This window comes from Chlorocebus sabaeus, chromosome 22 (assembly GCF_047675955.1).
Source record: "Chlorocebus sabaeus isolate Y175 chromosome 22, mChlSab1.0.hap1, whole genome shotgun sequence".
In the NCBI taxonomy this organism is placed as follows: Eukaryota; Metazoa; Chordata; class Mammalia; order Primates; family Cercopithecidae; genus Chlorocebus; species Chlorocebus sabaeus.
Window position 1 is genome coordinate 82184659 of NC_132925.1, and position 27349 is coordinate 82212007.

The window sequence follows — 27349 nt, forward strand, 5'->3', positions numbered from 1 at the left end:
CAGCTCGCCTTTCCGGAAGCAAGTACTATCACCCCGACAATGCCTTTATCCGAGCGGAAGCGTCTCGCCCTGAGTCTGATTGGAAGTGACAAAGCGAGGTATTGTGGGACTTTGTCCGTCGCCCAGTACGCATGTGCCCCAGCCGGCGTCTCCCGACTCTTGGAGCCACGTCCAGACGGTGGCGACGTCGAGAGATGCACGTCAGCGAAACTGGCCAATCCCTTGAGCGCGCAAGCGCAGTGGCTTGGGCGCACCGGAAGCGCAGGGGGATGGGGCGGCGGTGACGCGATTCTGTCCGCGTTGGAGGGGCCGGGCCGCTGCTGGAGTCGCCGCGGCCGCCGCGTGACGTGGCACAGCCAGATCCTAAAGGCTAGAGCCGGAGCTGCCGCGCCAGTCGCCTAGCAGGTCCTCTATCGGCTTATTCCTGTGCCGGAGCTTCATCAGCACAGCGGCCAGCGAGACGTGCCTGCCTCCCCCTTTCTTCCTCCGCTCTTTCTCTTCCCTCTCTTTTAGTTTGCCTGGGAGCTTGAAAGGAGAAAGCACGGGGTCGCCCCAAACCCCTTCTGCTTCTGCCCATTACAAGTGCCACTACCGCCATGGGTCTCACTATCTCCTCCCTCTTCTCCCGACTATTTGGCAAGAAGCAGATGCGCATTTTGATGGGTGAGTGAAGGGCTGCGAGTCGAGGCGGGACCTGGGAAAGGCAGGGTCTCCACAATTCAGGTGGCCTCTGGGCCTGTTTTTCTCTCCGCCCGCCGTGGTGGGGGAGGGGCGCCGGGTCGGGGGTCGGGAGGAATTCTTAAGGGGGAACAATGGAGCGGAGGGTGAGCGATTCCTCCCCAGATCTGTTGCCAGACGAGGCAGGGACAGGGCTTTGGGCAAGATTTCTTCTTTCTGGACTTGACTTTTTCCCCTTGATCTTATTGAAAGCTGGACAACATTAGGCAGAGATGTGGGGAAAGCCAACTCTGGGAAGCAAACACTTGGCGAGGCCCTTTCTGGGGGTGCGATCTGCATACCTTCTTGCCCGGGTGTGGACAGCCGTCAGGAGGGAGGCAGAGCCACTCCAGCCTTTTCCTTCCCCCTCTGCGCTTCGTGTACAGTCCCTGCACACTCCGTTGGTATGTGAGCCAGCGGCCACCCGGAGCCTGGAGTCGCCCGGGGCAGGAAGTTGCGGTGGCCAGGGAGCACCCAAGGTTTCCGAAGAGTCTGGAGTCCTTCAGCCCCCACTTTGCTAAACTTGGCCTTGCGCTGGATTCCTTTTCAAGTTTTCCCCTCCTTGTTAATCTCGTTCTCCGAAAACCAAGCTTATCTTCTATTTCTTTGGCTATTTTCAAAAACTTTAAATGTATTTGGTTGGTTCTCCTAGGTTTTAAAACTTATTTAGCCGGCTTAAAGTCTAATGCAAAAAAAAATTAGAAACGAATTTTTAAAAAATACCTGATAAATTTTCAGTAACTGAACTGAACATCATGACGCTGAATTTTAAGGTAGCCTTGTTAAATAGTAACTACAATTTTTTAAAATTTCTTTTTAGAAAATTGACTTTTAAAAAACTGCTTTTTAGGGGGCGTGTTTTTGCTCAGCTAAGGGAGAAGGGCTGTCAGTTGGCTGATGTAAGCAACCGCTCCCGGTTACTGTGACCAGCCTACATCACAGCTGAGCTCCATGGACTAGAATAACGCTGAAAGAAGTCCCTCTAACTTTGAACGTTGAAACTTGTTGGTTCATTAGCTTGTGTTCTACCAGAGGAGGTTTTATTTTCTTTCTTCCTTTCTTTCCTTTCCTTTTCTTTCTTTCGACGGAGTTTTGCTTTTGTCACCCAGGCTGGAGTGCAGTGGCGCAATCTCCGCTCACTGCAACCTCCACCTCCCGGGTTCAAGAGATTCTCCTGCCTCAGCCTCCCAAATAGCTGGGATTACAGGCATGCAACACCACGCCGGGCTAATTTTTTGTATTATTAGTAGAGACGGGGGTTTCACCATGTTGGCCAGTCTGGTCTCGAAGTCCTGACCTCAGGTGATCCACCCACCCGGGCCTCCCAGAGTACTGGGATTACAGGCGTGAACCACCATGCCGGGCCGGAGGTTTTATTTTCGAACTGTACTACCATCGAAAGCTTTCAAACACAAGCTTCTGTAATATTTCAAGGTATATAAAGAGTAACAGTATATACATTGGCTCGTTTAATTTTCCTCTTAACTCAGCGTATTTACATTTTGTGAAACAATTGTTTATGATTCATAAAGTGTTTTCCTTTTCAAAGTTTCTTAGATTTCCTTTGTCAAGAGAACAGAATTATTTTAGGAGGGCAAGCATATTTAAGTTAAGACTGAAAGTTGGCAGTCTGAAAAAGGATCGGAAGTTAATGGGAGGACTTTGGACTGCGATAAATGAATTTCCAGCCTGTTCTTTAAAGAGATTTAACAATATATGGTTGTGTTCCAGAACACGTAGTATATTGGTCTTTTTACTTAAGATTTATTGTAAATAAATTGCTATTTTTCGTTTCCTTAGTCTTTTGTGATTGATGAAAGTATCAGAGGGGCAAGGAAGATAGAAGTATGCTAGATTTGAAGAAAATGGGAGAGAAAAAATATTGAAGTTTCTGCATTTGTGCGGAGGATTTAGGAGTTACTTGTTTTGAATGTTTAACTCAGGCATGCTATTGTTTTGCACTTTAATTTTGGGATAATCAGTTTTCCTTGACTAAAAACACTTCAGTCACAAGATCAACATTTATGGTAACTCATCAAAGGAGGTATCAACGTACGAGGAAGATATGTGCATGAACAGGGAAAAAGGTGGTTTGGAAGTTTGATAATTCTTAATTTTTCTGTCTGGCTTTATGAGTGACCGCAAAAATAATAGATCACTTTTTTTTTTCTACCCCATTCAACTGTTGGAATTATTGGTTAATGTTTTACATTAGTGTGTTTCTTTTTTCTTTATAAAGCTTAGATAAGATTCATGCCCTCCTGAGTCAGACTTTTTTCAGACTTTACCATTTTAAAGTATAAAGGAGATAGGAGTTAGCTGATGTCTCGGGTTTGCCAAACTACTGTGGAGAAGTTTTAAATTTAATTCCTACACCTGCTGTTCTTCCAAAAGTTCAAGTAACTTTAAAAGATGTTGGAAGTTAGCTTGTAGTTAACTGTAATTAAAAAACCAACACAGTGTATCAAATTTAACATAATCTGGACTATTGATTGACAGAAATTATGTACTAGTTATAAGGGGAAGTTATGCAAGTGATGGTATTGCCCATGCTGCTTGAGTTAGAAAGCAGCATAGACTCACACCTATAATCCCAGCACTTTGGGAAGCCAGGTTGGGAGGACTGCATTGAGGCCAGGAGTTTTTGACCAGCCTGGTCAATTTAGCAAGACCCCATCTCTGTTTGAAAAAAAATAAAAATAAAGCAATAGCTTCTGTATTGTATTTAATTTAATTTAATTTTTTTTTTTTTCTTTTTTTGAGATGGAGTTTCACTCTTGTCTGCCAGGCTGGAGTGCAGTATGGCACGATTTAGGCTCACTGCAACCTCTGCCTCCTGAGTATCTGGGATTACAAGCGCCTGCCACCAAGCCCGGCTAATGTTTGTGATAGGGTTTCACCATGTTGGCCAGGCTAGTCACAAACTCCTGACCTCAGGCTATCCACCCGCCTTGGCCTCCCAAAGTGCTGGAATTACAAACATGAGCCATCACACCCGGCCAGCTTCTGTATTTTGTATATATTTTTAAAATAATTATGTTTTTTTCCTTTTGAGTAGCTGAGACAACAAGGACATGCCATTCGACCTGCCTGGCTAATTTTTGAAATTTTTTGTAGCAAGAAGGTCTCACTATCTTGCCTATTCTTGGGCTGAAGTGATCCCCCCACCTTGGCCTCGAAAAGTGCTAGTGTTACAGGGTGAGCCACTGAGCCTGGCTGCATTGTCCTGTTTTAAGTCTGGTTTCTGTATCTTGATCCATGATAAGATGTAATGTTGTTAAGTGAATCCTTAAATTATGTATATATCCAAAAATACTAATGTGTTCTGCAGAGGAATTATTAATTCTGATATCTTTACTTTGAACTTTCCAGTTCTTGCCTGTAGAACAGCTGAAAAAGTGTTAGTTTTTAAAAGTTTGCTGATACCAGTGTAGTGTAGTATGCCAGTGTAGTTCTGTATTGTCTTGAATGTGACTGGTTTTGGGGGTCTAGAGATGTTCGGGAGAAAGGATCCTATATTTGTCACTTTAAAAAATATTACCAAGCTAAAGAGTGGTGTTTTATATTTGTTTCTTAGCATATTTTGTAAATCCATCTATTTATGTAATTTTTTTTCCTCCTGATTCTAAAAGTAGTATATGTTCCTTCTGTTACATTTAGAAAACAGGTAAAAGAATAAAGTGATAATTACCTATCTGTAATTCCACTATTCTGTCATATTTACTCTCAGCCTTATTTTTATTTTTATTTTTTGAGACAGGGTTTTGCTCTGTCAACCATACTCTGGGGCACATACAGGTGGCATGATCATAGCTCACTGTAGCCTTGAACTCCTGGATTCAAGCGATCCCTCCTGCCTTAGGCTCTGGAGTAGCTAGGACTACAGGCACCACTATGCCCAGCTAATTTTTAAATTATTTTGTAGAGAATGGGGGTCTTGCTCTGTTGCCTAGCTGATCTCAAACTCCTGGACTCAAGAGATCCTCCTGCCTCGACCTCCCAAAGTGCTGGGATTACAGGTGTAAGCCACCACACCTGGTACATGCTCAGTCAGCCTTTTAAGAGGAAGTTTTTGTTCCTCTAAAATTGTAGTTGTGATATGTAGTTTTGTGTCCTCTCTTTTTGATTTAGCTTATTACAAGCATTTTCTGAGGTTATTGGTTGAACATATAACTGCCAACCTTTGAAAAAACAGGTTCTTCTCATTATGTGAATATAGGAAATGGAAAAGGCAAAAATCCTGTTTCATGCCACTGGTTGATAGGTACAGCCATCCTTAGATGCACCTTTTGCATTATTACAGTAGTGCAATAGGCTGTAAGAAACTTTGATAATTTGCTGCTAATTAACTGATAAAAATGCAGATGTTTCTCATCCGTGCATAGAAGCAGAACTTAAGTTCACATTTTTCCATATACCTGGTGGCCTCAGTTTCAGTTTGGATGGTCAAGCCTCTGATGAATTTGATAAAATATATTTGAGACAAAGTCTCAGTGTGTCACCCAGGCTCGAGTGCAGTGGTGCAATCTCCGTTGTCTGCAACCTCCACCTCCCGGGTTCAAGCAATCCTCCTGCCTCAGTCTCTCGAGTAGCTGGCATTATAGGCCCCTGCCACCATGCCTGGCTAATTTTCGTATTTTTAGTAGAGATAGGGTTTCACTATATCGGTCAAGCTGGTCTGGAACTCCTGACCTCAGGTGATCCACCTGCCTCACTCTCCCAAAATGCTGGGATTACAGGCATGAGTCACCGTGCCCAACCAAAATATTAAGATACACTATGTCCACCAGAAAAACCTAAAGTCAGGATGGCAGTATGTAAATAGTATTTGAGGTCTCTGGCATCAGAACTAGGGTTTTTTGGTTCTGGCTTTTTAGAAATTTTTTTTAAAAATTGAGATATAATACATATACCATAAAATTTACCCTGTTAAAGTGTACAGTTCTGTGGGTTTTAGTATATGTATTGACAGAGTTGTGTAACCATCACCATTGTCTAATTCCAGAATTTTTCATCATCCCTCAAAAAACCTGATACCCATTAGTAGTAATTCCCATTCCCCCTTCTTCCCATCTTCTGGCAGCCAGTAATCTCTTTTCTGTTTCTATGGGTTAATCTATTCCAGACACTTCATTTAATGGAATCATGATTTATGGCCTCTTATGTCTGGCTTTTTTCACTTGGCATGATGTTTTGAAAGTTCATTCATAGTGGACGGGCGCAGTGGCTCACGCCTGTAATCCTAGCACTTTGGGAGGCCGAGGCGGGCAGATCACGAAGTCAGGAGTTCGAGACCAGCCTGTACAACATAGTGAAACCCTATCTATTCTAAAAATACAAAAATTAGCTGGGTGTGGTGGCAGGCACCTGTAGTCCCAGCTACTCAGGAGGCCAAGGCATGAGAATCCCTTGAACCCGGGAGGCAGAGGTTGCAGTGAGCTGAGATTGTGCCATTGCATTCCAGCCTAGGCGACAGAGTGAGACTCTGTCTCAAAAAAAAAAAAAAAAAAGGAAAAGAAAAGAAAAAAATTCATTCATATTATAGCGTATATTAGTCCTTCATTCTTCTCATTTTTTTCCTTTTCATAAAATTCACATAAGCATCTCATTTCTTTTGATGGCCAAATAGTAATTACATTGTATGGATAAACCACATTTTATTTATTCATTCATCAGTTGATGAAAATTAGGTCGTTTCCACTTTCTAGCTCTTCAACATTTATGAACAAGTTTTTGTGTGAGCATGTGTTTTAAATTCTTTGATAAATACTTAGGAGCGGAATTGTGTCATGGTAACTGTCTTGAACATTTTGAGGACCTGATAAACGTTTCCATTTTACATCCTCATTTACATCCCACTAGCAATGTATGAGGGTTCTAATTTCTCTGCAAGACTTAGGTTTTTAAATATCTGTTCTTCTTTTTCTGTGATTATGGGGGACATTTCTGGACATTAAATGTCTCATCTGTAAAATGAAAGGTTATTGTGAGGATTAAATTCCAAAAATGTATGGAATCACCTAGTACTATGCTTAGAACGCAGTAAATATTCAATTTTAAATTATTGTTTAAAATTATTATGCAGCGTGGGCACCATGGCAAGACCTCATCTCTACAAAACAATTTTAAAAATTAGCTGGGCATGGTGGCGTGCTCCTGTAGTCCCAGCTACTGGGGAGGCTGAGGTGAGAGGATTGCTGGAGCCTAGAAGTTTGAGGCTACAGTGAGCTGTGTTTGCACTACTGCATTCCAGGCTGGGTGACAGATTGAGACCCTGTCTCGAAAAAAAAATGTATATACACACACACACACACACACACACACTTAAAATTATGAAGGTATATTTCAAACTTGTAGATAATTTGAAAGATAAAGGAAAACATGAAAAATCTTTTTATCCATCTGAAAATACTCTTTTGTCTTTCCAGTCTTACTCCTTTCTGCAATATTTTTTTCTCCCTCAAAGTTGAGATCATTGGATCTAACTTTTTTTTTTTTTCTTTTTTTGAGACGGAGTCTTGCTTTGTCACCCAGGCTAGAGTGCAGTGGTGCTATCTCGGCTCACTGCAGACCCTGCCTCCCGGGTTCAAGCCATTTTCCTGCCTCAAGCCTCCCGAGTAGCTGGGATTACAGGCGCCTGCCACCGTGGCCAGCTAATTTTTGTATTTTTTAGTAGAGACGGGGTTTCACCATCTTGGGCAGCTGGTCTCGAACTCCTGACCTTATGATCCACCTACCTCGGCCTCCCAAAGTGCTGGGATTTCAGGCAGGAGACGCTGTGCCCGGCCGGATCTAACTTCTTTAATTTAAAATATAAGTATTTCTTGCTGCCCTAATTATGGGCAAAGGTTTGTTTTGTGGGGATTTTTTTGTTTTTCTGAGACCGAGTCTCGCTCTGTTGCCCAGGCTGGAGTGCAGTGGCGCCGTCTGGGCTCACTGCAACCTCCGCCTCCCGGGTTCAAGCTATTCTCCTGCCTCAGCCTCCCAAGTAGCTGGGATTACAGGCACCCACCACCATGTCTAGCTAATTTTTGTATTTTTAGTAGAGATGAGTTTCACCATGTTGGCCAGGCTGGTTGCGAACTGCTGACCATGTGATCCGCCCACTTCAGCCTCCCACAGTGTTGGGATTACAGGCGTGAGCCACGGCGCCTGGACTTGTTTGATACGGGGTCTTGCTCTGTTGTTCAGGCTGAAGTGCAGTGGTGCGATCATGACTCACTGCAGCCTCGATCTCCTGGGCTCAAGGGATCCTCCTTCTTCAGCTTCCCATGTAGCTGGGAATATAGATGCACACCACCCTAATTTTTTGTTTGACACAGGGTCTCAACTTTGTTGCCCAGGCTGAAGCACAGTGGTGTGATCACAGCTCACTGCAGCCTTGACCTCCTGGGGTCAAGTGATCCTCCCATCTCAGCCTCCCCCAGTAGCTGGGACTTCAGGCATGTGCCATTACACCTGGCCAAATTTTTTTTTTTTTTTTTTGAGATGTAGTTTTGCTCTTGTTGCCCAGGTTGCAGTGTAATGGCGCGATCTCGGCTCACTGCGACCTCCGCCTCTCAGGTTCAAGCGATCCTCCTGCCTCAGCCTCCCGAGTAGCTGGGATTACTGGCATATGCTACCACACCCAGCTAATTTTGTATTTTTAGTAGAGACGGGATTTCTCCATGTTGGTCAGGCTGGTCTCAAACTCCTGACCTCAGGCGATCCACCTGCCTTGGCCTCCCAAAGTGCTGGGATTACAGGTATGAGCCACCATGCCCTACTCACACCTGGCAAAGTTTTGTTATGTTTTGTAGAGACAGGGTTTTGCCATGTTGCCCAGGCTGGTCACAAACTCCTGAGCTCAGGCGATCCACCTGCCTCAGCCTTCCAACATGCTGGGATTACAGGTGTGAGCCACCATGCACAGCTTCCCAGCTAATTTAATTTTTCTTTTTTTAAAAGATGGATCTTGCTCTGTTGACCAGGCTGGTTTCAAACTCCTGGGCTCAAGCGATCCGCCTGCCTCTGCCTCCCAAAGTGCTAGGATTACAGGCGTGAGTGACTGCCTGGCCAGCAAAGATTTCTGAGGTAGTTTTCCTGCTATATTAACACTTTGGTCAAAGTGCAGGTCTAGTTAAGGAGAACAAGTATTATTCCAGTACATCTTTCAATACAGTTGCTTGTTTCTGGACACGAGGGGGAGGGAGGACATTGCTGGGCTATACAGATTAGTCTTATCTCGGCTAGTTGAAAATTGGTAATAGTTTTCATTTTGTGGAGAAATTTCACTGCCAAATATTGCACCATTAAGGAAATACATAAGAAATGACTAAAGTGGCTCGAAGTTGTTGGACCAATATGTTTTTGAGTAAAGAACTGTAAGTTTTAAGTGACAACGGTATATGTTTAATTTGTGCATTAAAGCTTAGAAATAGCTTTTTAAGAAACTCTTAGTTTGCATTTATATAGCATTGTTATTTTTGATACAACTGCATAAGATACATTCTGTGTTGCTGTGAGCCATTAAACTGTTGTCTTGTAATTTATATTTAGAAAATAATTTGTGGATGCTTAAAAGTCATTGTGGGTAAATTATTTTTTCCCCTGGAATTCTGGGGTGACCTAGAAATGGTTGCATGATTTTGTAAACACTTCCCTTTTTGAAAAAGTAAAATGAGTATATAAAATACTATGTATTTAAAGCCCTCAAGGAGTCATCTTCAAAAAGATATATCAGGAAATATAAACAGCCCAACATTTTAATTAAAAAAAAATCTACTTGGACAGTTTTTTTTCTCTTTTCATAAAAGTAATACATGTTTTTTGGGTAAAAAAAATTCCTGTCAGTAGAGGAGCAAGGAAACTATTAATTATTCATACAAGCACATATAAAACCTATTAAAAGAAAATTTGGAGTACCTACATGCTTTTGTATCATTTAAAATAATATAATCATGATTTGTCTTGGATTTCTTCCATTCTTTGTCAATATTTTTGGATTTACTTTTTTTTTTTGAGACCGAGTTCCGCTCTTGTTGCCCAGGCTGGAGTGCAATGGCATGATCTTGGCTCACTGCAACATTCGCCTCCTGGGTTCAAGCGATTCTCCTGCCTCAGCCTCCAGAGTAGCTGAGATTACAGGCATGTGCCACCACATCCAGCTAATTTTTGTATTTTTAGTAGAGACAGGGTTTCACCATGTTGGCCAGGCTGGTCTCAAACTCCTGACCTCAGGTGATCCGCCCGCCACAGCCTCCCAAAGTGCTAGGATTACACGCATGAGCCGTGGCGCCAGGCCTTACATTGTTTTTAATTGGCAGTCTGAGGTCCATCCAGTTGGACCTCTGGTGATAACTGGCAGGTACCATAGTTTTGTGTGTGTGTGTGTGTGTTTCCTAATCAGCGTCTGTTTCATTTCTGACTTGGCTGAATCATATTTGAACTTAAAGGTTAATTTTAGTTAACTTAAAAATCTGATGCTTTCAACAGATAGCTTTGTTGAACCATTTAAAGATCCAGTTGTTTTTTGCCACCTCCCCCTTTGTTTTATATCTTGTTACTAAAGATGCCAAACTTAATAGCTCCTTTTTATGTATTTTTTAGAATTATGTTTTCTGATATTTTTGATACTGTTCCATACTCAAAAAATAAAACACTTGTGTAACAGTTGGCTTTTATTATTATGCTCATGAATGAGGGCTTGATGTGGGCTGATCACACTGACTAGTATTTGGGAAGAAATAAACCTGTATCCCAGTACGAAGTGGGGAACAGGGTTTTACAGGACAAAGGAATAAAAGGCTTGAGTCTCCAAAAAGAACTTAAAGTTATTGTTGGTAGGGTACAGAGCAGAAAGGGTTGTTAAGAGGGTGGAAGGAATCGGAATTGCCTGTAGCCTTCAATTCTGTTTTGGACTAACTGATAAAAGATAGACTTACTTGCATAGGAATGTAAATTAGATAAGTGAGATAATTTCAGCTCTTATTTAACTTACTAGCATTGCTTTTATGTGCTAAGTCATGCTTTGATTTAAATATTAAGAAAGTGTCCTTGCTTAAATCAATACTCAATTGAATTGATATAAAAATCTGTGATAAATCCAGGCAGCCAGATATGATATCCTAAGAACAATGATAAATTCATTGAGGTTATTAGATATTGATCTTTCATTTGTGAGGGCTTTAACAAACTGCAGAATATTCAGGTTTTGAGAGATTCATACTTACAAGCATTTAATTTGTTCTTCACTGTCACCCTAATAAAGAGGTACAGCCTCTTGTTCTAGTGTGGATTTTTTTTCACAAGCAAACACATTCCTCCCTACTTGTACTTCTGCCTCAAATGAATCATTTTAAGAATTTAGGTCGGGCACAGTGGCTCACACCTGTAATCCCAGCAGTTCGGGAGGCTGTGGTGGGCAGATCAAGACCAGCTTGGCCAACATGGTGAAACCCCGTCTCTACTGAAAATACAAATTAGCTGGGGTGTGGTGGCACGTGCCTGTAATCCCAGTTATTCAGGAAGCTGAGGTAGGAGAATTGCTTGAACCTGGGACATGGAGGTTGCAGTGAGCTGAGATCATGCCATTGCACTCCAGCCTTGGTGACAGAGTGATACTCTGTCTCAAAAAAGAAAAAAAAAAAAATTTAGATATTACTTAATATTGTAGATGAATGTGATAAGGCCATTTTTATAACACAGGTTAATCAGACTTTGGTTTTCATTTTGGCACATTTAATGTTGAAATGGATTTAAGCAGGGGTAAAATTGGCTTCATCTTTTATTATCATTATAAGGTCACTAGGACATAGTTATAGAAGGTCACTAGAACATAGTTACACCACTAGGACATAGTTATACCAGTGTATTTTTACCCCTTAGCATCAAAATCTGTTACCCAAATTGTACTCTGTAAATAAGAGAAAATATTTTTACAAATCTTAAGATAATTCTTTATTCAGTTTTGTGTTCTCTGAATCAACTTCTAATCTGTGTTTTAAAAAATGGTAGTATGGCTGGGCATGGTGGCTCACGCTTGTAATCCCAGCACTTTGGGAGGCCCAGACTGGCAGATCACTTGAGGCCAGGAGTTTGAGACCATCCTGGCCAACATGGTGAAACCCCATCTCTACTACAAATACAAAAATTAGCTGGGCGTGGTGCTGGGCGCCTGGACAACAGAGCAAGAGTATGTCCCCCCCTCCTCTGCCCCCCCGCAAAAATGCTGGTAGTTCATAGAATAAAGTCTTGAATTGGAAGAGATCTTAGATGATCTGATCCAGTCCCTTTATTTATGGCTAATTTCTCTGGCCTCAGTGTCCTAAAGTCACTCAGCTAGTTTGTGGCAAAGCTAGAGATTAGAGCCTAAGTCAGCTATGTACTCGTTTCCTTTTACTAGTACATGCTGTCTCTCTTGGTCTAGAACGAAGAATGGAAAGGCTTTCTGTAGGAAGTGTTGCCTTTGGGAATCAGAAATAAGATCATTTCATTTAGACAACTTCTACTTTTGACTTATACTGTAAAATTATTTCTTGGAGTGTGCTTTTGGTCTGGATTTTAAATCTATAATGTCTTCTTCTAGTTGGATTGGATGCTGCTGGCAAGACAACCATTCTGTATAAACTGAAGTTAGGGGAGATAGTCACCACCATTCCTACTATTGGTAAGAAAGTTTACAGATGACTTTATATCATGATGATATGTTGTAAAGTGAAATATATACAGTCTCGTTTTGAGACTGTCTTTTTGTTAAGCATGTTGATTATCTTAGAAGTACTTTTAAAACAGGCCGGGTGTGGTGGCTCATGCCTGTAATCCCAGCAGTTTGGGAGGCCGAGGTGGGTGGATCGCTTGAGCTCAGGAGTTCAAGACCAGCCTGCATAACATATTGAGACCTTGTCTCTGTTGATGTTTAGGCTTAAATATTTTTTTTTTTTAATAAAAAGAAGTACTTTTAAAACACTAAGAAAATTCCACAATAAAAGGTTTTATTTTCTTAATGACACCTCACAGCGGTCATTTTTGTTTTTCTTTGTAGGTTTTAACGTGGAAACAGTAGAATATAAGAACATTTGTTTCACAGTATGGGATGTTGGTGGTCAAGATAGAATTAGGCCTCTCTGGAAGCATTACTTCCAGAATACCCAGGTAAGGGATACTATATGTTTTTTATAACTTTTCTCTGTGGGTTTCATGCTCTAAAGTTTATGTTAGTATCTAGTATTTACTTGGATATTGGTGTTTACTATGAGTTGGCATTTGTCTTATCACCACTTCCACATTCTTCAGTGGACTCTCACTTATGCCTCGAAGGCTAACTTATATAGGGTGGAAGAGTTGTAAAGCAATTACAGTAAGTGTTTGGAAGATGGGGTGGGTGCTGGTGTACTTCTCAAGAATGAATTAAGTCTCTTATCCATAGTTCTTTGCTTTCCATCTTAGTTTAGAAAGTAAGGTCTGTATAAACTGTCATTGTAGTTTCTGATGAATGTAAGACAATTGATAGTCCTTTGTTTAGCTCAGTTACTTGTTTACTTTATTAAATACATTAAGGTCAGTTCGCTGCATTGATTTGTAAGATATTTTTATATTGCCACATAGTGTGTATATATAATACTGGCATGGAAGAGACTTTAGTGATCCTATAGAACAAGAGTTCTCAAATTTGGGGGTGGCATGTAAGAGTCACATGGGGAACTTTAAAAATCCCAAGACCTGGATCATCCCCTAGACCACTTGAATCAGAATCTCAGGGGATAATCCAGGTACAGTAGTGTTTCTTAAACTGTAATATGCATATCAATCACTTGGGTATTTGTTAAAAATACACATTAGTTCCGTAGGTCCTGGCTAAGGCCTGAGATTCTGTATTTCTAGCAAGTTCTTGGGTTGTGCTGATACTACTGGTCTGGTATCTTACAGAACAGCACTATTGACATTTTGGGCTGGGTTATTCTTTGTTGTTGGGTATGGGGAGGGCTCTCTATGCATTGTAGGTTGTTTAGTGGCATCCTTGTCCTCTACCCACTAGATGGCAATAGCAGTTCCCCTCAACTAGCAGCCAAAAATCTCTCCACACCTGCAAAATATCCCATGGGGCAAAATTGTCCCCTGCTGAGAACCACCGTTCTAATCTAACTCTCTTACATATGAGGAAACTGAAACTTGTAATGACTTACCCAAGACAGGAGAGTTTCTTCTTACTCTTCCTTTGTTTAACCTGGTCCCACCTCAATTGTTTTTTCTACCACCCAAGGAATTTGTCAGTTTTTGTTTACTACTTAAGTTGGTAATTATTTTTTAAGTGGATATCACTGCCACTTTATATGTTTAAGATTTGCAATGTCATCTTGTTATCCAGCTCTTAAAACATTGCATACAAGTGGGGTTTATTGCCATCAGGTGGCAGTGAATACCTTAGGTGAGTGGCTGGGACAACCAGGTTTACATAGTATGTCATATTAAATAAGTGGTATACTTTTTTATTTTAAAATGAGAATGTTTAGGCCAGGTGCAGTGGCTCACGCCTGTAATCCCAGCACTTTAGGAGGCTGAGGCGGGCAGATCACGAGGTCAGGAGTTCAGGACCAGCCTGACCAACACAGTGAAACCCTGTCTTTACTAAAAATACAAAAATTGGCCAGGCATGGTGGCGTGCACCTGTAATCCCAGCTACTCAGGAGGCTAAGGCAGGAGAATTGCTTGAACCCGGGAGGTGGAGGTTGTGGTGAGCCGAGGTTGCACCATTGTACTCCAGCCTGGGTGACTGGGTGACAGAGCGTGACTCTGTCTCAAAAAAACAAAAAACAAAAAAAGAATGTTTATGGTCATCAATATACAGCTATGACTAGAAAAGATATTTGATACAGAGGCACATGCTTTAAAAAGCTTCATTATGGAAAATGTTAAATACAAGGTGAACATTGCTTATCCGAAATTCTTGGGACCAGAAACCACTGTTTGTTGATCTCACAATTTTGGAATATTTGCATTGTACCCAGTTGAGCATCCTAAATCCAGAAATCCAAAATCTGATATACTGCAGGGAGTTTTTCCTTTGTCACGTTGGTGCTCAGAAAGTTTTGCATTTGGATTGTTGGATTAAGGAAACTCAATCTGTATACATAAAAATAGAGAGAATAGCATAATAAACTCACATGTATATATTATGCAGCTTCAGTTAACAGGATATAACCAGTGCTATGTTATTTGATATTCATCTCTAATATGCTCTACCCTCTGGACTGTTTTTTAATTTTTTTTGAGATGGAGTTCTCGTTCTGTCACTCAGGCTAGAGTGCAGCGGCGCAATCTTGGCTCACTGCAGCCTCTGCCTCCTGTGTTCAAGTGATTCTCCTGCCTCAGCCTCCCAAGTAGCTGGGACTTCAGGCATGCGCCGCCACACCTGGCTAATTTTGTATTTTTAGTAGAGATGGGGTTTCACCATGTTAGCCAGGCTGGTCTTGATCTCCTGACCTCATGTGATCCCCCTGCCTAGGCCTCCCCAAGTGCTGGGATTACAGGCATGAGCTACCACACCTGGCCAATATATTTTGAAGAGTTAGATATGAAGTAAAACCTTGGTAATCCTTAAGCCTAATAATTCTTGACCAAGGGTAACCCTGGGTTTATCCCTAGATTTCTTTAGAATGCTTTGTAATTTACTTTGCGTTCTTAATTTGAGATTAGACCCGATTCTGGCCTCTTTGGACCACCTTAGAATTAAAAGTCCATGTACTACTTCCCAGGGAGTTCATGCTAGCTGGGGAAAGCTTTATGTGTTACCTGATAGAATCAAAGCTGAGCTCTTAGCTTGCATTCCCAGCATTACTGATCAGTTCTTCTAGCTATAAAATTTAAAAGAAACTATAGCTTTAACCATGTTTCTAACCTATACTAACAAACCATGGCATAGTGTGTAGTAAATTCCTCTTATTAGATAATTCCAACTAATTTGCCATTCTAAATAATTAAGCAACTATTTGGCTTTTAAAATAAATCTCATAGCAGCTGGGCTTATCTGTAGAATCCTAGCTTTTCTTCATTCTTGATTCTAGGCTGTTCCAGGAAGAAAATAATTAGGGATTAATTCCTAAAATAATTCTTCTTCTCAATGTTACTTTGGGACTAATAGCATTATTTGCGTTTTAAAACAAATAAAGGCTGGGTGCAGTGGCTCATGCCTGTATTCTCAGCACTTTGGGAGGCTGAGACGGGAGGATCGCTTGAGCTCAGGAGTTTGAGGCCAGCCTGGGGAACATAGCAAGACCCTGTCTTTACATCAAAAAAAAAAAAAAAAAAAAGAATAAAAATGGAAAGTTAGTAGTCAAGATAAAATTAGGTCCCTTTTAAGGGCATTACCTCTTGTAAAGGATAGGTTTCAGGACCGGGTACTATGGCTTGCGCCTGAAACACCAACACTTTGGGAGGCCATAACAGGAGGATCACTTGAGGCCAGTAATAGTTCAAGACTAGTCCAGGCAACAGAGTGAAACCCTGTCTCTACCAAAACAAAACAAAACAAAACAAAAGATTACCTGGGCATGGTGGCATACTCCTGTAGTCGCAGCTACTTGAGAGGCTGAGGTGGGAGGACCACCTGAACACAGGAGGTGGAGGCCCAAGTGAGCTATGGTTGTGCCTCTGTACTCCAGCCTGGGGGACAAAAGGAGACCTTGCCTGTTTTTTGAAAAAAATGGAAGGTTTGGTTCTAAAAAGGAGTAGCTTTTGAAATATGGAAAGGAAGAGACAGATTTGGTAAATAAATGCCTGTGATAAGCCAAGCGCAATGATAGCTGTTTTCTCTTTGACTGCATTTAATCTTTAACAAGCTTATGAAGTTAGTAGTATTTTTATTTTATTTAGACAAGGCATATTCAAGGATTAGGTAATATTATAACAAGTAGTGTAAGATTTGAATTGGAGTCTCTTTCCAAGCATCAAACATTATTTTTTGTTTTTGAGATGGGGTCTTTCTCTGTTGCCCAGGCTAGAGTGCAGTGGCACTATCGTGGCTCAGTGCAGCTTCAGTCAACCTCCTGGGCTCAAGTGATCCTCCCTTCTCAGCCTTCTAAGTAGTTAGGACTATAGACACGTGCCACTACGCCCTAATAAAATTTTAATTTTTTTTGTAGAGACAGTGTCTTACTCTGCCCAGGCTGATCTTGAACTCCTGACCTCACATGATCCTCCCACCTCAGCCTCCCAAAGTGGTGGGATTAGAGGTGCCATGCCAGCCAATAGTTTTTGCAAAGGATAGATATTTAAAGTGATGGTTTTCCAGGTGGTGTAGATGCAGTGTAAAATAAGATAAAAAAGTTATCGGCCGGGCGCAGTGGCTCACACCTGTAATCCCAGCACTTTGGGAGGCCCAGGTAGGTGGAACATGAGGTCAGGGGATCAAGACCATCCTGGCGAACACGGTGAAACCCCGTCTCTACTGAAAATACAAAAAAATTAGCCAGGCGTGGTGGCAGGCGCCTATAGTCCCAGCTTCTAGGGAGGCCGAGGCAGGAGAATGGCATTAATCTGGGAGGTGGCAGAGCTTGCAGTGAGCGGAGATCGCGCCACTGCACTCCAGCCTGGGTGACAGAGCAAGACTCCGTCTCAAAAAAAAAGAAAAAAAAAAAAGTTATGGTTTCCAACAGAGATAAAGGAAATGGACTTATAATTTGCTAAAACAAAGGAAATTGTCGTTAAGTGGATGTAAAATAAGTGTTAGATACCCCTGGAGAGCCCAGTACTGTGATAATCCTGAGAGGTAAATAGAAAATGATGTAGGATGGGGCTGGGCACGGTGGCTCATACCTGTAATCCCAGCACTTTGGGAGGCCAAGGCAGGTGGCCCAAGAGTTCAAGACCAACCTGGCCAACATAGTAAAATCCCATCTCTACTAAAAATACAAAAATTAGCCAGGTGTAATGGTGGCCACCTGTAATCCCAGCTACTCAGGAGGCTGAGGCAGAATTGCTTAAACCTGGGAGGAGGGGTTTGCAGTGAGCTGAGATGGCACCACTGAACTCCAGCCTGGGCAACAGAGCGAGACTCTCTCAAAAAAAAAAAAGATGTAGTATAGTCCTTTGCCCTCCATGAATGTAATCTAGTTACTTTTTTTTTTTTTTGAGATGTAGTTTGCCCTTGTCCAGCCCAGGCTGGAGTGCAGTGGCACAATCTCGGCTCACTGCAGCCTCCGCCTGCCGAGTAGCTGGGATTACAGGCGTGCCACCATGCCTGGCTAATTTTTGTATATTTAGTAGAGATGAGGTTTTACCAGGCTTGTCTCGAACTCCTAATCTCAGGTGATCCACCTGCCTCGGCCTCCCAGAATAGTGGGATTACAGGTGAAAGCCACTGCACCCAGCCTAGTTACTTAAATAAATCAGTAGTACAAGACAATCTGTGATAAGTGACATGATCAAAAGTACTTTCGGGGTCAGGGTTTATCTTTTTTCTTTTTTATTATTTTTATTTTTGCTCCCTTTTTCTAGCTGAAAATTCTGTAATTTCCCATTTGAAAGTTTTTAGAAAAAGAGTTCAACTAATTGCTTCCTAATTCTTTCCATTTCTCTTGTAGTATAGAATTCTAATAATGGGCCAGGTGCCATGGCTCATGCCTATAATCCCAACACTTTGGGAGGCCCAGATGGGTGGATCACTTGAGTCCAGGAGTTCAAGACCACATGGGCAACATGGTGAAACCCCATCTCTACAAAAAATAGAAAAATTAGCCAGGTGCGGTGGCACGCACCTATAGTCCCAGCCACTTGGGAGGCTGAGGCGGGAGGATCATTTGAGCCCAGGAGGTCAAGGCTGCAGTGAGCCAAGATTACGCCACTGTGCTCCTAGGCAACAGAGTTGAGACCCTGTCTGAAAAGAAGGTAATATTTATATCTCTGAGAATTGATACTACCTTCTTTTTTTTAAAGAATGTCTTAATCAAGTAAATCTTTCTCTCTCTCTCTCTCTCTCTTCCTCTTTCCCTCCCTCCCTCCCTCCCTCCCTTCCTTTCTCTTTCTTCTTTTCAAGAGATACGGTTTTGCCATATTGTCCTGGCTGGCCTCAAACTGCTGGGCTCCAATGATTCTCCTGCCTTGGCTTCCCAAAGTGCTGGGATTACAGGAGTGAGCCACTGCGCCCAATCTTGGAGTTTTCTTGCTATCTTTTTCTTAAGATGTCCTCCTGATTCTAGAGTTGGCAGGCAGCATTCTGGAGCAAGTTAATTTTTTCCTTCCATGATAAAGCAGATAAAAACTGTAGTGCACCCACTCCCGCTATCCCACCCCCCTTTTATTACACTCTGTACATGCCTTTGATACAATAAGCTAATTCAGTTAGTAAATTCATGGTTTTATTTGTTTGTTTTTTGAAATAGGGGCTCGCTCTGCCACCCAGGCTGCAGTGCAGTGGCGTGATCTCAGCCCCCTGCAACCTCCATCTCTTGGGCTCAAGTGATCCCTCCCACCTCAGTCTCTCAGATAGCTGGGACTACAGGAGTGCACCACCACGCCTGGCTAATTTTTGTATTTTTTTGTAGAGATAGGCTTTCGCCATGTTGCCCAGGCTGTTCTCCAACTCCTGAGTTCAAGCGATTTCAGGCCTGATCCCTTGACTGCCTCGGCCTCCCAAAGTGCTGGGATTACAGGATGAGCCACCATGCCTGGCCAAATTCACAATTCTTTAGGATCCTTGATTTGTTATTTTTCTTTTTGTTCCTACTTTGTGGCTATTCTGCACTTAAATGTGAGAGTACAGAGGGAAGAGGGGAAAATAGAACAATTTATTCTTAGGGTAGTTGAGAAAAGTAGTTAATTGGTGAAGAATAAAAAGTTTTTAGATTTGAAATAGCACTAATAAATTAAACTTACAAATAGTTCTCAAATAAGCTTTTAGCATTACAGCTTTAAATTCTTACTTTTAATAAGATATTTTCTTCCTAATGTCTAACCATTGGTACCATTTTGCTGCCTACACTTCTGTTTCATATAGAGAATGTCATTTAACTGTTAAAATTTACTGAAACAATTTTTCCCCAGGGTCTTATTTTTGTGGTAGATAGCAATGATCGTGAAAGAATTCAGGAAGTAGCAGATGAGCTGCAGAAAATGGTAAGAATATACTTTAAATTTATTATTTTCAAGGTGTGCTTTTCTGGGTGAAACTGGTGGTGTTTTAGTACATTTTAACTATGATTAGTTTACACAAGTGGATTTGGGGGGCTAGAAATAAACTTAAGAAACTATTATCCACAGGTTCTTAATGTACTTCAAAATCTCTTATAGAGCATTTTGAAAAACACATGGAAGAGTAGCTACTTCAGTAAATTGGGAGGAAGGGCAGAGCAGCTTTTTTTTTTTTTTAGAATGCCTCATGGGTAATCTTGATGCCTATCTCTGGCTGAGGATATCTGATTTAGCCCAGTCCCTTATTTTACAGGTACCAAATCTATAGTGCTGTAGCAGTTTTGACCCTAGGAATCTTGGTTCAAATGTTTTGTTCCCAAGGTCATCGGTTCCATTTTCTCTATGCTGTGCCAATAATTATTTCAGAAATGGTTTTTAATAAAGTAACCATTTAAGGATAAGGAATTTCTTCTGAAAGTAGAGACAAACGTTTGGTTCACAGTGGCATTTTGCAGCCTTGCCATATATTGGATTTCATGTGTTTGTGGTGTTAAATGTACTAAATGGAGGAAGACTGCTGAGAATCCTTGTCATGATTTTAAACTTGTAGCCATAAAATATTTACTGAAATGAAATTTTAATTATCATTCATTCCTCCTAAGACTAGAGGGCAGTTTGTAAAACTATTGTGCCAGTATATGTGTAACTAAGTCATTGTTGGATTTTTGCCTGAGTCAAATGTCACCAGCTTTCCCTCTTTAAAAAAAAAAAAAAAAGAAAGAAAAACTTTGTTAAGACGTACTTCACATACTATAAATGTTATCCTTTTAAAATGTGCATATCAGTGGCTTTTAGTATACAGAGTTGTACAGCCGTCACCACAATCTAATACTAGAAAATTTTCATCACCCCCAAAGAAATCTTGGAACCATCAGTAGTCACTCCCATTTCCTTCCTCCTACACCACACTCCCAGCCTCTGACAGCCACTAATTACTCTGTCTCTATACAGTCACCTATTCTGGACATTCATATAAATGAAAACATACAATGTTTTCTTTTGTGACTGACTTTTGTCACTTAGCTTAATTTTTCAGGGTTCATCTATATTGTATCATGCACCAGTACAACCTCTGTTCTTGGTACTTTTTTTTGTATTTTTCATGATACTGCCAACGCCCAGATAATTGTGTTACTGTCCCACTGTTGTTGGAAGGGATAGAAATCTGAAAAGAATCATCATCTAAGTACTTCTGCTACTAAGTATCATAAGATCCTACCATAAACATTTTATTCCCATATGTGTTTCTTGCCCTTATCAGTCCTGACAATGGGTGATCATGAAGGCTGAATGATGAGTGATTTGCTTTAATGGGGTGTAGAATGATTGACTTGAAAAACAGTTCTGTCTTACTTGAAGGCATATGATTGTTTGCTCTGGATTTAAAAACTGAAGGATATGAGACTTCAGTTGTAAGACTGAACTTTGTGTAGAGAAATTAGGTTAATGTTTAATAATGTATTTAATGCTGAGTAAAGCATATATAGGAAGACAGTTAGTTTCAAAACTCAGATTCCGGTTGGTAGTTGCTAATGCCTTAACCTTTTATTTCCAGCTTCTGGTAGATGAGTTGAGAGATGCAGTGCTGCTGCTTTTTGCAAACAAACAAGATTTGCCAAATGCTATGGCCATCAGTGAAATGACAGATAAACTAGGGCTTCAGTCTCTTCGTAACAGAACAGTAAGTATTTGGAGGTTGATATTAACCTCTTGACTATTAAGACTTACTAGGATAGTTGTGTAAGCTAGTATTCGGTTTAAACATTTATTATCTCCTTTGGACAAATAGTAAGCACATCATTTATTTAAAAATATGGTAATAAACTTTAAATACCTTTATTTCATTTTTGTAAAGATATAGAAAACTGCTGTAGAATAGGTCTAAAGATTATTGATAGTCTATTTTTTCTTTTTCTTTTTTTTGAAGGGGGAGGCGGAAGGAATGGAAAGAAGATTATTGATAGTCTTAATTTTAATTTTGTATCTTTTAAATAACCCTACAGCAAATATTTTGAAATCTGGCTCTCTTACTAAGGATCCAGTAATGTTTGTTTGCTTGTTTCAAAAGTGGAGATGGGGGGCTGGGCACTGTGGCTCATGCTTGTAATCCCAACACTTTGGGAGGCCTAGGCGGGCGGATCATCTGAGATCGGGAGTTCGAGACCAGCCTGACTAACATGGAGAAACCCTGTCTCTACTAAACATACAAAATTAGCCGGGTGTGGTGGCACACACCTGTAATCCCAGCTACTCCAGAAGGCTGAGGCAGGAGAATCGCTTGAACCCGGGAGGTGAAGGTTGCAGTGAGTCGCGATCGTGCCACTGCACTCCAGCTTGGGCAACAAGAGCGAAATTCGGTCTCAAAAAAAGTGTAGATGGGGTCTCACTTTGTTGCTAGGCTGGTCTTGAACTCCTGGACTCAAGCAATCCTCCCACTATCTCAGCCTACCAAAGCGCTGGGATTCCAGCCATGGTGCCCAGCCTTGTCTGCTCGTTAACAGCTTATGGAGGAGACCAGGTACCACGGCTCACACCTGCAATCCCAACACTTTGGGAAGCCAAGGCAGGATTGCTTGAGGCCAGGAGTTCGAAACCAGCCCAGGCAACAAAGTGAAACCCTATCTCTACAAAAATAAAAATTAGCTGTGTGTGGTGGCATGCGCCTTTAGTCCCAGTTACTTGGGAGGCTGAGGTGGGAGGACTGTTCGAACCCAGAAGTTGGAGGCTGCAGAGAGCTGTGATTGTGCCCATTGCACCCCAGCCTGGGTGACAGAGCAAGACTGTTTCTTTAAAAAAAAAAAATTATACTTCTCTAAAATTGGTTGTTATTTTAGATCAGTGATTCAGTGATGGAGATAAATTATCAGAAACTTAGTGTCATAGGCTTTTTACAGTAGTTTTGCATTAACCTGTAAATAAGGCAAATACTATGGCTGTGGTAAAAAATGAAACAACAAAGAACCTATTGCAGGCTGGGCGCAGTGGCTCATGCCTATAATCCCAGCACTTTGGGAGGCCTAGGTGGGTGGATCACGAGGTCAGGAATTCAAGATCAGCATGGCCAAGATAATGAAACCCCGTCTCTACTAAAAACTACAAAAAAATGAGGCGTGGTGGCAGGCATCTGCAATCCCAGCTACTCTGGAGGCTGAGGCAGGAGAATCACTTGAACCTGGGCGGCAGAGGTTGCAATGAGCCAAGATTGTGCCACTGCACTCCAGCCTGGGTGACAGAGCGAGACTCCGTCTCAAAAAAAGAAAAAGAAAAAGAACCTATTGCCTGTTTGAGATATCTCAGGCTGATTTGAAGAACATAAACTGGGCCAGGTGTGGTGGCTCACACCTACCTGTAATCCCAGCACTTTAGAAGGGGAAGGTGGGCGGATCACTTGAGACCAGGAGTTTGAGACCAGTCTGGGCAAACATGGTAAAACCCTGTCTCTACTAAAAATACAAAAATTAGCTGGGCGTGGTGGTGCATGCCTGTAACCCCAGCTGCTTGTGAGGCTGAAGGCACAAGAATGTCTTGAGCCTGTGAGGCGGAGGTTGTAGTGAACTGAGATTATGCCACTGCACTCCAGCCTGGGCAACAGAGTGAGTACTCTGCCTGCCTCAAAACAATCAGTCAATCAATCAGTAAATAAGCAAGCAACACTAACTGTAAATGATACAAGTTTTCCATGCTGTGAAGGTATGAATTTGAGCCTTTCCCCAGCCTCCTAGGTTACTGAGATATGGTAGTCAAATAATTGGCAACATGGTATACCTGCAGTGGCCTTGCAGCGTTAAACTGGTCAAAAAAATTAATAAAAGTAAACTATATCTTAAACGTAAATTGTTTTCTAGGTTTTTTTTTTTTTAATACTTTCACACAGTTACTAGAGATAAGATTCATTACCATTTAAAAACAACTTTTTGGAATGCATGAGACTAAAGATAGTGAAATTATCTGAAAAGCCTGCCTTTAAAATATCAACAAACCCTGCTCTTTCAAAAATTGCCTCTTTGAGTTTAGTTTTATGGGAAACGAGAGTTATAAAAACCAGATGGATAGTTTATTAGATACTAATTTCCCCATGATTTCTCTTTTCAGATTAAGTGCTAGAAAGTTTACTAAAAGGGAACCAAAAACTAGTACTGAAAAAAAACCTGAATGACTGAGGGGGGAAAATCTGGTCTAAATATAATAAATAGGTAGAAGTAGCTTGATTGATTGATTGATTGAGACGGAGTCTCACTCTGTCGCCCAGGCTGGAGTGCAGTGGCACAACCTCAGCTCACTGCAACCTCCAGAATAGGTAGAAGCAGCTTTATTTTTTAAAAAATAATCTAAAAAGGTAGAGACAAGGTCTCACTATGTTGCCCAGGCTGGTCTCGAACTACTAGCTCGAGGATCACTAGCTCAAGTGATCCTCCCATCTCCGCCTCCCAAAGTGCTGGGATTTATAGGTGCGAGCCACCACACCCAGCCATAAGTAGCTTTAAATATGGTAGAGTTTTGTGAGAAGCAAGAGGTGTGAGAAGAGTCTTAAGTTTGATTAAGACAGTTTAAACACTGGTGTTATATATTAACTTTGTTAATCAAGTATTTTCTTGTCTTTTCTTTACAGTGGTATGTTCAAGCCACTTGTGCAACACAAGGAACTGGTCTGTATGAAGGACTTGACTGGCTGTCAAATGAGCTTTCCAAACGTTAAATGAAACTGGATATCTAACCAAGGACATGTTTGATAAAATTGGCCTAGGCTTGTTACAACAAAATTAGTTTGTATCTTGGTTATTAAACAGTATCTGGGACTCGTTTGGGCAGAATATTATTTTGTTGCCAATTATTGTTTACCAAGTATAATGTTGCTATTTAGCAATGTGTTTGGTTTTAAAGAAATTCTCCTTGGGAAAAAAGTATCCTTTTTTAATTTTACTTCCCATAAGTGTAAATGCCTGGACATAGCTATTGTGAAACCTTTAAATAAATTGGTTTGAGTGCTTTTTGAGCCCCAGATAAATAATGTTTTAAAGTTATCCCCTTGCTACTTTACTGATACCTTTATCATTCCTGAGACAGTCTGCTAATTTAAAAATGTAGCATTCCATTTGTATTTATTTCTCTCTCTTGCCAAAAAGATTTTCTAATACTGCTTGTACCAGCCACAGAAAGATCCAAAACACTACTCAGCTCTCTTGCACTGAGGAAATTTTTTCCCCCTACATTGACTCCTGGCCTACATGAGCTAAACTTATACCTTGGTGGGGTTTGGATTTGATAGCTAATTAGTTCTGTGCTGGCTGCAAAGAATTGAGATTTAGATGGTTTTTAATACTCAGCAGATTGTCTTCCTTTATATTGTGTCTTTTTTATGTTGCATGTTGCTTTTGTTATCAGCCTGATTTTTTGCTCAGTATATGATAGTTCTGCTGATGTTTTGTTTATTGAGCAGACATATCTTCATTAAGAGTTTTTGGAAAACTCATCAAATTCGATGAATACATTTTCTGCATAACCCATTTGGAATTATTCCTAATAAAATGATAAAATACGTAATTGTGTTTGTTCTTTTTGAGTCTTGAAGGTATTTGAAATGTATTTTCTATTTAGCAAACTGCTTGCATATTTTATGTACTGTGAACAGTAATACAGATCCCACTGGTAGGTCACTAATTGTATAAAGTGGAGATCTGGGTTGTTTTCATGTGTATAACAGCATGGGGAACACTATTAAAAACTTACAAGTCAGATCAAGAGTAAAAGGAGGGCCTGGCATAGTGGCTCACGCCTGTAATCCTAGCACTTTGGGAGGTTGAGGCAGAAGGGTCACTTGAGACCAAGAGTTGAGATAAGCTTTGGCAATGTAGTAAGACCCTGTTTCCCCTGTTTCTACTTAAAAAATTAAAAACAAAACAAACAACAACAAAAAAAAAAACGGGGGGGAGAGTAAAAAGGCTATAATAAAATGAACTGCCCAAAAAGCATGTATGTATGTGTTTTTTAGTTAAGGTTAATTAAAAGAAATTCAGATGCTACTGTATGGCCAATATAGAGACTTAGTGATGCTACTCTCCTACAAAAAAGTTTCACAATCACTTTTTAACAGGACAGATTTTAGAACTTCAACAGAAAGCTGCATATAATTCATATAAAGGTATACCTCATAAACTACATCTATTAAGTTGTTAAGGGCTCAACTTGATAACTGAGTAACTTAGTTGCTGTCTGTATTCTGATGTTGCATTCTTAATGGCTTGTAAAGATTCAGCTAAATTTATGGATTGAAAATTCCAAAATCAAATGCATATGTGTAAAAAAAAATGTATTATTTTTGAATTGTCAAATAATAAACTGGCTGGGCGCGGTGGCTCACACCTGTAATCCTAGCACTTTGGGAGGCCAACGTGGGCAGATTGCCTGAGCTCAGGAGTTCAAGACCAGCCTGGGCAACATGGTGAAACCCCATCTCTACTAAAACTACAACAACAACAACAACAAAAGTCTGGTGTGCTGGTGCATGCTGTGGTCCTAGCTACTTGAGAGGCTGAGGCAAGAGAATCACTTGAACCTGGGAGGCAGAGGTTGCGGTGAGCCAAGATAGCGCCACTACACACGGTCTGCAAGGCTCTGTCTCCAAAAAAACAAAACACTGGATTAACCAAAAGGAAATTAGAAGTAGTTGATGATTAGGGCAAAGTGTATGTTTAAACTAGTTTGTGTTACTTGTTAGAAATGCAATTTCCCTAGCCTACTGGATGAATTTTCCCTTCTTCCAAAGAAGAGAGGTGTCATTTCTTGTAGGTAAAACTGAACTATAGTATAATATGTGTATGTAGTCTTACTGGAGTATCAACTATATAAATATGTATACTATATAAATATATATGTAAGTAGACTTGATGATGCTACTCTCCTACAAAAAACAGTTTTGAAAATATAAAACAGTGAATAAGTTCAGTGTTAGGGCTGTAGTTAAATCATTAAATTGCCAAGGTGTTTAACCTAGTTATTCAAAGGTGTTTTCATGGACTGTAAAGGGACTAGAGAATCCATGTAATCTCACTTGTGATGTAAGGCAGCTCTTACTACCATTGGAAATTACCTTTTTTTTGGTTTGTTTGAGGTGGTCTCACTCTGTCATCCAGGCTGGAGTGCAGTGGCAGGATCTTGGCTCACTGCAGCCTTTACTTCCTGGGCTCAAGTGATCCTCCCATCTCAGCCACACAAGTAGCTGGTACTACAGGCATGAGCCACCATGTCCAGCTAATTTTTATAGTTTTTAAAGAAAGTATTAGGCTGGGTGCGGTGGCTCATACCTGTAATCCTGGCACTTCGGGAGGCTGAGGCAGGCGGATCACCTGAGGTCGGGAGTTCGAGACCAGCCTGACTAACATGGAGAAACCCTGTCTCTACTAAAAATACAAAACTAGCCATGCGTGGTGGCGCATGCCTGTAATCCCAGTTACTTGGGAGGCTGAGGCAG

General features: G+C 41.1%; 1 protein-coding gene across 4 annotated transcripts; it reads left to right on the forward strand.

Annotated features, from left to right (window-relative positions):
• Positions 1 to 276: 276 nt before the first annotated feature.
• On the forward strand, positions 277 to 25422 carry ARF4 (ARF GTPase 4). 4 transcript variants are annotated; one of them, XM_073010011.1, is made up of 8 exons: positions 296 to 663; positions 931 to 1196; positions 2725 to 2804; positions 12284 to 12364; positions 12740 to 12849; positions 19735 to 19806; positions 21437 to 21562; positions 24491 to 25422. In XM_073010011.1, exons 3-8 carry the CDS (start codon positions 2783 to 2785, stop codon positions 24575 to 24577), a joined length of 498 nt encoding a protein of 165 aa, XP_072866112.1. In that variant the 5' UTR covers positions 296 to 663; positions 931 to 1196; positions 2725 to 2782; the 3' UTR covers positions 24578 to 25422. The 4 variants fall into 4 exon arrangements, with proteins under 4 accessions (XP_007982930.1, XP_072866112.1, XP_007982931.1 ...); XM_007984740.3 differs by having other exon boundaries at positions 1104 to 1290; XM_038003759.2 differs by having other exon boundaries at positions 1104 to 1196.
• Positions 25423 to 27349: the final 1927 nt, after the last annotated feature.

Coding starts and splice junctions, on each gene's coding strand:
- ARF4 (XM_007984739.3), top strand. CDS start 597: ATGGGTCTCACTATCTCCTCCCTCTTCTCCCGACTATTTGGCAAGAAG. Junction 664..12,283: donor GCAGATGCGCATTTTGATGG/GTGAGTGAAGGG, acceptor GTCTTCTTCTAG/TTGGATTGGATGCTGCTGGC. Junction 19,807..21,436: donor CAGATGAGCTGCAGAAAATG/GTAAGAATATAC, acceptor TTTTATTTCCAG/CTTCTGGTAGATGAGTTGAG.